At 40.5% G+C, this 9,244-nt stretch overlaps 1 protein-coding gene across 2 annotated transcripts in view; it reads left to right on the plus strand.

Annotated features, from left to right (window-relative positions):
* dnah5 (dynein, axonemal, heavy chain 5) overlaps positions 1-9,244 on the plus strand; it is a 120,223-nt gene that overhangs the window by 27,867 nt on the left and 83,112 nt on the right. For both annotated transcript variants that reach the window (XM_032517722.1, XM_032517723.1), the window contains 12 exons: positions 1,965-2,112; positions 2,292-2,384; positions 3,093-3,292; positions 3,696-3,849; positions 3,937-4,100; positions 4,304-4,460; positions 4,780-4,992; positions 5,290-5,514; positions 6,514-6,686; positions 7,653-7,723; positions 8,228-8,335; positions 8,517-8,704. In XM_032517722.1, coding sequence (XP_032373613.1) covers positions 1,965-2,112; positions 2,292-2,384; positions 3,093-3,292; positions 3,696-3,849; positions 3,937-4,100; positions 4,304-4,460; positions 4,780-4,992; positions 5,290-5,514; positions 6,514-6,686; positions 7,653-7,723; positions 8,228-8,335; positions 8,517-8,704 — 1,894 coding nt within the window. The remainder of the gene's footprint in view (positions 1-1,964; positions 2,113-2,291; positions 2,385-3,092; positions 3,293-3,695; positions 3,850-3,936; positions 4,101-4,303; positions 4,461-4,779; positions 4,993-5,289; positions 5,515-6,513; positions 6,687-7,652; positions 7,724-8,227; positions 8,336-8,516; positions 8,705-9,244) is intronic.

Here is a 9,244-nt window from a genome sequence, read left to right on the forward strand (position 1 = left end):
GGCACGATGAAACACTTTAAAAACTTAGTCAAATCATTATCCAGCAGTGTCTGAGGGTAGGTTAACACGAGAGGCAGAAGACACGAGGTGGTATCCTTGACTTTCTCTGAATATGGTTGCTAGTCAGTCTGTGACTTAAGACCTTTGTATTCACATACAGTATATTGGATCACACAGTGGTCTCTGCTATAACAGATCAACATACCCGATTTAACCACAGAGTGTAGCTGTTGCATAAATAGCCCAACTTCTGCAAGCGCTCCCATTCATCGGCTAGGGCAACAGTCGTTGGCTTTTCATTGCGGGGTGGGGGAGCGTACAGTCCAGCTGCGACAGTGAGTCCCTGTGCCAAATGGCAGCTGTCATGATGCAGCTCCCCCCCAGAGTCTGAAACCATGGTGCGCTCATGTGTTCTAGTGCCACTAGAATGGCAGCCCTGGTCTCTTCCGGAATGCGAGCCAGGAAACGAGAAATCTGGGACGGGGAAAAACAAAACCAGTTTCACACCTTCATAGAGAACCACAATGTTCACTATGCATTCTCGCATGAGGCGAACAGATCCACTTTTGCCCTCCCAACATGTTCCACAGGATCAGAACGAGAGTGGGATTCCATTTCCGCTCGTTGTGAGAGGGACCCCCGCGACATCAGGTCTGCCTTGTGGTTTAGTAACCCTGGAATGTACGCCACTCTGATTAAGAGCAGGTGTCTGTGTGACCACAACAGCAGGCTCCTGGCTAGCCAGGCAGCCCGTCTGATGCGGAGGAGAAAACCACTGAGGCAAATGGTCCCCTTCTGGGACGGAGACAGCCACAGTGGTGGCCGGCGTGTTGCCAGCCCGGCGAACAAGGCCAAGGCCGCAGCTCGGGTTGAGATCTGGCGGCAGGATGTAGCCGGTCCACAGATGGACACTCTTGTTCTTCGAAGTCTTCAAAATGCTTGTCACTGAAGAAAAATAGGGAGCAATGGTCTCACAGCTGTAATATACAGTACCTGCAGTGGTGAGAGAGGCCTGTGCAGGGGACAAGGGCGCGAAATAAAATCTTCACGATTGCGCAAGGGAATAACCCAAAAGCAACAGCTCTTAGAAGGCAAAGTCGATACGAAATAGAACTGTTTTACCCAAGTTCTGCTGACTTGAGCTAAACTGGAAGTAAAACGGACAGTGAGACACTCCAGGAAATATCGTGCATCCTCTAATGAACTGGAATGAGAAAAAACACACTAAAGAGAATTCAGTTGATTAGGTGTTTTACTGATTGAACTGAAAAAGTGGCTTTTGCAAATACAGTAGAAATGAGTTCAGCTAAGTGACCACCAAATTTGAAAACTATCATGTAAAGAAAAATAACATCATAACAATGGAAAATGGAAATGAAAAAATGAAATCAAAATATTTCTTTTAGTCTGTCCTTTCCCCCAGCATCAGCTTTTTCCTGGCCTGATACAATGAAATTTCCCTGGAATTATCTGATAACATTTTTTTTAAATTTTTGTTTATGAAGTACTGCATAGATGCACTAATATATTTCTATTTCACTATTTCCATCCATTATAACTTTGCACTCTGATCTCTAAAAGGGTTAATTTATTGTGCATGCATGTGTCAATGGGAAATTGAAGGGAAAAGAAGTTAGGAAACTACAAGTTAAAGGCATTTCGTCCAGAGGAAAACATTGTTTTTAATGTATCCACTTTTGTGTTCTCCATAGTGAAACTAGTTAAAGTTGTAAGCAGCTAGCAGTCACATTGGAAGTTTGTGCTGACAGATAAAGAAGACAGGACAACTCCTTCTTCTGGCAGAAAAGCTGTCTATCAGTTTCGGAAGTGTTACTTTGGGCTGGGCACACTGTGCAACTGTGCTGGCGCATGTGTGTCTCAAAACGACGCACATATACAGCTTCCTTTAGTTTGAAAGAGTATTAGCCATGAGTTTGTTGATGATTGCATACTTTAACTACCAGGTGTCGCAAGCTGCCTCGTGCTCTAAAGGAGTGGCAGGCTTTCATGGACCTGAAGAAAACAATTGATGAATTCAGTGAGTGCTGCCCCCTGCTTGAACTCATGACTAACAAGGCTATGATGACTCGCCACTGGAAGAGAATTACTGAGGTCAGTGAAACAAGGCCACCAACATACCACTGCGGTTAGCAGTCATTATCAACACCTACTGTTAAACTTATGTAATAACTATAATGTGAATAATAATAATAGCTGTTGTTGTGACATTTGGAATGAATAGAAACTTGTTTCCATACGTTGACCAACAAATCTATCTGGTTTGTGCTAAGGTGACTGGGCATGCCTTTGAGGTGGAAAGTGATACATTCAAGCTACGCAACATTATGGAGGCTCCTCTGCTCAAGTATAAAGAGGAGATTGAGGTAAGAATAAATAGTAGCCTACGTATGCAGGCCGAGCAAAAGTTAAAAAGTTAATTTTTATAGCATATAGTGACTAATGCAAAAAAATATATTTTAGGCATAGTACTCAATGTTCTTTTCAGTTGTATTTGATGTAATGTAATGTAATATAATGCATGAGATTAATATACAGTTTAGCAAAGTTGCAATATGCCTTAATATCATTCTCACAATGCATTTAGCATTAATCCTGGCACCCAATAGATGTTTTTTTAAGCTCTAGCATCATTTTCATACATTCCATTAAATCAGCTGTCAACATTAACAATGTTGTTTCTGTGATCAAAAAAATCTAGACGACGTCTTTATGGAGAGCTTGTTTTGTATTTTTTGTTTATTTAGTCAAAGTATTTTGAGCTTCCAAATGTTGTTGACAATAATGGTGAGGATGTAATGGAAAAAAGGATGTTTAGTGATACTATCAATATTCATAATGATAATTGATGTTAATGATGATTATCTTAATACAATGTATAAAATACTATAATAATAAAAATATAATAATTACTTAATACCCAAGCTGTTTGAATTTGGTTGTGCTCATCATTACCTACGTTAAATGAAAAAAATCTAATCCTCAAGTAGCCTGGCTGGGATACTGAACATTTTATTTTGCCAATAGCATTTGTATTGCTACTGTTTAAACACATTTGGGGTGTTTTTATACAGGACATCTGTATCAGTGCGGTGAAAGAGCGGGATATTGAGCAGAAGCTGAAGCAGGTGATCGCTGAGTGGGATAACAAGATTTTTACGTTTGCCAACTTTAAAACACGTGGAGAACTGCTTCTGAGAGGAGATAGCACATCAGAGATCATTACCAGCATGGAGGACAGTCTGATGATGTTGGGGTCTCTGATGAGCAACAGGTATGTTCATGTTGATTTAAATAATCATCGGCATTAGTAAGTAAGTAAGTAAGTAAGATTTATTTATATAGCACCTTTCACAGATAAAAATCACAAAGTGCTTCACAGTAAAATGAGTACAATATAATGCAATAGACACTTAAAAACAAATGGAAAACATAAAAACAAAACCATAAAAAAAAAAACCCACGTCTAACTAAAAGCCTGTTTGAACAGCAGCGTCTTGAGTTGCTTTTTAAAAGCAACATTAGGATTTCAATGAGTGCCATTAAATTAAAAATGCTTCCAAACACTTTCTGTTGGGCACTTGTTCCTCCCTTTTTATTTGGCAGATATTATACAAGCTGTCACTGTGTGTGATTGGTATAATCCAAGGCTTACATGCATGTGCCTTATTTCTCAGATACAACACCCCATTTAAAGCCCAGATTCAAAAGTGGGTTCAGAATCTTTCCAACACCACTGATATTATAGAAAACTGGATGACCGTCCAGAACCTCTGGATCTACCTGGAGGCAGTGTTTGTGGGTGGAGACATTGCTAAACAGCTGCCTAAGGTAAATTATGTCACAGTGAATAAGTTATATTTGCAAAAAAAATACAACCCCTAATAATCAAATTAATATTTAACTGAACCTTTTTAGGAAGCAAAGCGTTTCTCTAACATTGACAAGTCATGGGTGAAGATCATGATGCGAGCCCACGAGATGCCCAATGTAGTACAATCATGTGTCGGAGATGAGACTATGGGACAGCTGCTTCCTCACCTCCTTGAACAGCTGGAGATCTGCCAGAAGTCACTTACAGGGTGGGTGCAAAGGACTAATATACTAATCAACTCACACCTTAAAACTATATGTACTATACTATACTAGAGAGAGCACTCCACTTTGTAACTTGTTTTAAGTTTTTTGCTGCCAACCATTGTAAATGTGTCTATTATTTTGTGTTATCGAACACAAGGCACTTTGAGACTATTGCATGTAACATTTTTTTCCTGCTGTCAATCAGCTATTTGGAGAAGAAGCGTCTGCTGTTTCCTCGTTTCTTCTTTGTCTCTGACCCTGCCCTGCTGGAAATCCTGGGCCAAGCCTCTGACTCCCACACCATACAGGCTCACCTTCTCAACGTCTTTGACAACATCAAATGTGTCCGATTCCATGACAAGGTACCTTTTTTCATTCAGCCCCTTAGAGAGTTTTTATTGTTTATCTACACATCTGTCCATCTAATAGGTCAGTGTCTAAAACAATTGCATGTTAAAACCCTCTGACATGACATTTTTTGCACAGCTGAAAAAAAATTATTGCAACAAACAGGATAAAATATAATACAGGACACACATTTGATCAACTAATTTAGAATAGTGTTGAAGGGGAGAATGTTGTCAAGGGGATCATTTTGTCATATTCTTTTCCTTACCTCACAAGTGATTTTGGAAAAAAAAAATGTGATTCTAATCAATTAAAACATGTAATCTTTCCCAGATATATGACCGTATTCTGGCTGTATCTTCACGGGAAGGGGAGACTGTGGAGCTGGATCGTCCTGTCACAGCAGAGGGGAATGTAGAGGTTTGGCTCAATGCTCTGCTTAAGGAATCACAGAGGTCTTTGCACCTGGTGATCCGACAGGCTGCCCTGACCATCCAGGACTCTGGCTTCCATCTCATCGACTTCCTCAACTCCTTTCCTGCTCAGGTAGATCATAGCTGGATTTAAAGAACTCATCCACATATTTCAAAATATGGACCATACCATTACTCTCTGTGATTATCAGCCAAAGAAAATGTACTGAGCAGAAAACATATTGGATACATAACAGTATATAAACTAGAACAGAATTGTGAATTTGGCAAATTAATTCCTGCATAAAATATCTTTGACGAACATCAATCTTTTGTACTTAGTACTGGTTTATGAGATGTTCTCAGCTTTACTTTTGTATTCTAGGAAGTAATACAAGTCTTTAATAAAATGTCTTTGTCCTTGATCTAGGTGGGCTTGCTAGGTATTCAGATGATATGGACAAGGGACTCGGAGGAGGCTCTGACCAATGCTCGATATGATCGCCGCATCATGGCCAAAACCAACCAGCTCTTCCTGGATCTGCTCAACACACTGATTGACATGACCACAAGAGACCTAGGGGCTGTGGAGAGGACCAAGTACGAGACCCTCATTACCATCCATGTCCACCAGAGGGACATATTTGATGAACTGGTGAATATTTTGTTGATCATGTAGTAGTACTTAAGATTTAGTTTGATGGCACACTATACTAAAGTCATTAGACCATATAAACAATCCCTTTAACATTTCTGTTCAAGTTAATCCATTCAGAATCCCCTGCTCATGATAGCTATTCTTTTGTTAAACTGCATTTGATATTCGGATTACCCGAGGGTTGGGGGTGTCAGAATACCAAATGGTGTCCGCTGCAAAAAGTCAATTCTATCTGACAAAAGTCTTTAAAGTGTCATCATTGGCAGCCAAGTGATATGTAGACCTAGAGAAAGGATGTCTCCCCTCAAGGCACAAGTCTTGCCTTGCTGGTCTCCAAGCTCAATTGAACACGTGTGTAGTAACTTTATGTGAATGTGTTTTTTTAATCCTCTCATACCTGTATCAATTTATTCTCCTCCCGTCTTCTCTCTCTCTCTCTCCTACACATTTGGCCTTGTCCTGCCCATTGTTTCCAAACATCTTTTTGCTGTCTTCTTCACCCAACTTCTCTCCTATGACTCATAACCTCTTTTCTCTCCATTTTTTTATCTCTTTGTATTTCATCCTTCAACTCATCACCCTCCTTCTGCTGCCCTATTTCTTTGTACTTCATATACTCATTTTACCCATCTCCTTGGCGTAATTCTTTCCTGCCATCCTTCTCCCCTTTCCTTTACCTTCCTTTCACCTCATTTTTATCTCATAATCTCTCACCTCTTTCATCCTACCCTTACCTTCTTCTTCCTTTCTTTCCACCTTTTTAATGTAACCTTCCTGTCACCTAATGCCGTACTGCCCTTCCACCCCTGCTGTCCGTTTTCTTTCTGCTTTTATCTCTCACTTCACATCACCTCCTGAATGGGGCCTGTTGATTTCTTATTCTTCACTTGCCATCTTCTCTCTCCATCCTTTAACTTGCTTTCCTTCTCTCTCCATGCCTCTCTCTATTATCTTTGCGTTGTCCTTCCTCCATATACTTACCCTTTCTCCCTCCAGTGCCGGGTCCATGTCAAAAGCCCCAACGACTTTGAGTGGCTGAAGCAGTGTCGTTTCTACTTCAGTGAGGACTCAGACAAGATGATCATCAACATCACAGACGTGGGCTTTGTCTACCAGAATGAATTCTTGGGCTGCACTGAAAGGCTTGTCATTACGCCACTGACTGACAGGTAGAGGGCCATCCTGGCTGACTAATAACTAGACTTGGGGAGAAGAGAGACAGAAAGAGAGAAAGAGAGTGCAGTGGAATTGGGAAGAGAAGAAATTAGAGAGGAGGATTAGGCACTCTCCACCATGGTCTTCACCTCTGTCACTGACAGAAGATATGACTGACTATAAGAGAGGAAGGGAATCAGACAGTGGGAGGTAGGCAGAATCCCACCAACAGCCAGGGACTAACCAAGACAGAAAGGCAAATATGAGAAGAGACAGAGAGAAAAAAAAAATTAGAGGCATGGAGAAAGAGATCAGAGGAGACAGCAGCAGGGACAGGGCTACCAGAAAAAAACAGCAGCTCTCTACAGAAGTGGTACGCTGGCCTTATGGCCGAAGGCACCAAGACAGCCTAGATTTTCTCACTACCTTCTTTCCCTGCAACACAATCTGCTTAATTGTCTTTGCTAATATGAGCTGTGCTGCTTTCTTTTCAATCATTTTCTGTCTTTACTCTTCCAAACTGGATGCAGTGACAAAGAGGATGAAGGACAGAGAATGTGAAAGACACAATGAATAAAGGTGGAAGTAGTATCAGGAACATAAAAACAAAAGATAGAGATTGTTTTTTTTCATAGATGTGGTCTGATTTGTTCTACATTCTCAGGACACAGAATGTGCTGCAAGTGCAGTTTTATGCCAGCTATGCAGTGAAAAGGGAGAACAGTGTTTATCTAGAGGGTTTGGGTAAGGTCCTGGTGTCAGTCATCTTTTCTGCTAGTGTCATTGAGCAAAACACTGAATCCCCACCAGCTTTATGGGCAGCATTCTTTAGCTGTGCCTGATCTCCAACCTCCCTGTGGAAAGTCATATCATATTAGTTTTATTGTATGATGAATTGAATGTGAGGATAAATAAAAACTGGTTTGTGAGGAAGCAAATTCTTAACCTATGAAATTGAACTGTCTATTATGTTTGTTCAGGTGCTACATCACCCTAGCCCAGGCTCTCGGAATGAGTATGGGTGGAGCCCCTGCTGGTCCTGCAGGAACAGGTAAGACTGATGCCTAAATGTATAACGTTGAGGAACAATGTGACAATGAAATAGTGATTTTACCCAATTAGAAAACTTTCTTAGGCAGGAGGGAACACACATGACACTGGTTGTATACTGGTTGATAGATGATGGGACTTTGGTCTTGCATACACAAACCGTCACTAATGTGGCAGTATTAAGCTAAAGTGAAATTGCATCAGGAATATATAATAGTGACAAAACATGCATTGACTGCATCTCTTTATCTGTCTTGTCCCTTCTAGGGTGGTTTTACTTTTTCAGACTCAGATCAAAACAGACAATTATCCAAATGAGTTCATTGGTGGAGCTCATGGGCATACTGTACTGTATGCAGACTGTGAAAATGGCTAACAGTTCTTTATTTTAAGGGATCACAAACCAAAAAATGTTGGGAACCTATCAACTAAACAGATACATTTCGTAGGTGTTTTGGTTGTAGATTGTTGCACGTCATGTGACAGATCTGCCTTTTGTTATTAGGTAAGACAGAGACTACCAAAGACATGGGCCGCTGTCTGGGAAAGTATGTTGTGGTCTTCAACTGTTCTGACCAGATGGACTTCAGAGGGTTGGGGAGAATATTCAAAGGTAAGAGTCACAAGTCAAATTAGTGCTACTATATTACTGCAAATTAAGCAGCACCAGAAAAAGTATAGGGACAGAGAAAGGGTAAATGTTCTTGGCAAAGCTTAAGGGGATTGGAATGGAGTTGTACATTTCATCAATTAGCAACAGGGTGACCATACAGTTGAATGTGTCTGTATTTCAGGTCTGGCTCAGTCTGGTTCGTGGGGCTGTTTTGACGAGTTCAACCGCATTGACCTCCCAGTTTTGTCAGTTGCGGCCCAACAGATTGCGATAGTTCTCACCTGCAAGAAGGAACGTCGCAAGAACTTTGTCTTCACTGATGGAGACAATGTGGATATGAGCCCTGAGTTTGGCATCTTTCTTACCATGGTTAGTGACACAACAGTGCCATTATTTAAAGATGTTGATAGAGAATGCAATTCCTGTTGTTGTACTGATATAGTCTTAACAATCCTTTTTCTTTTGACCAATTTAAAGGGGATACCATTCTCATGGTATCATTTCTTTTTTTGAAAACTGAAGAAAATCAAAGTTATGATGTAATGTTTTGCAGTGTTAGGTTGTCTGTTGTAGAAGGATACAGGTAAAATAGAAGGTGGGTCTGGGTCTATGGAGCAACTTGGACATTACAATATTAGATGCTGGTTTTACAAAGCAAAAAACTGTTGTCATAAAGAGCATGCAAAAAAATCACAATTAATGGACTTTTCTAAGATAGTGTAAGAAGTAGTAAGAAGCATAGATACAGTACATGGAATTGACCTGGACCATGTCTTTCACCAGTCACTACAATATTAAACACCAGGGTCTGTTTTTTTATTAATAATATTAGCTGGCTGGTGTTTTTATACTCTTTAATAGTTAGATCCCTGTGTGTTTGTGTGTGTGTGTGTGTGTGTGTGTGTGTGT

Source organism: Etheostoma spectabile, chromosome 6 (genome assembly GCF_008692095.1).
Source record: "Etheostoma spectabile isolate EspeVRDwgs_2016 chromosome 6, UIUC_Espe_1.0, whole genome shotgun sequence".
In the NCBI taxonomy this organism is placed as follows: domain Eukaryota; kingdom Metazoa; phylum Chordata; class Actinopteri; order Perciformes; family Percidae; genus Etheostoma; species Etheostoma spectabile.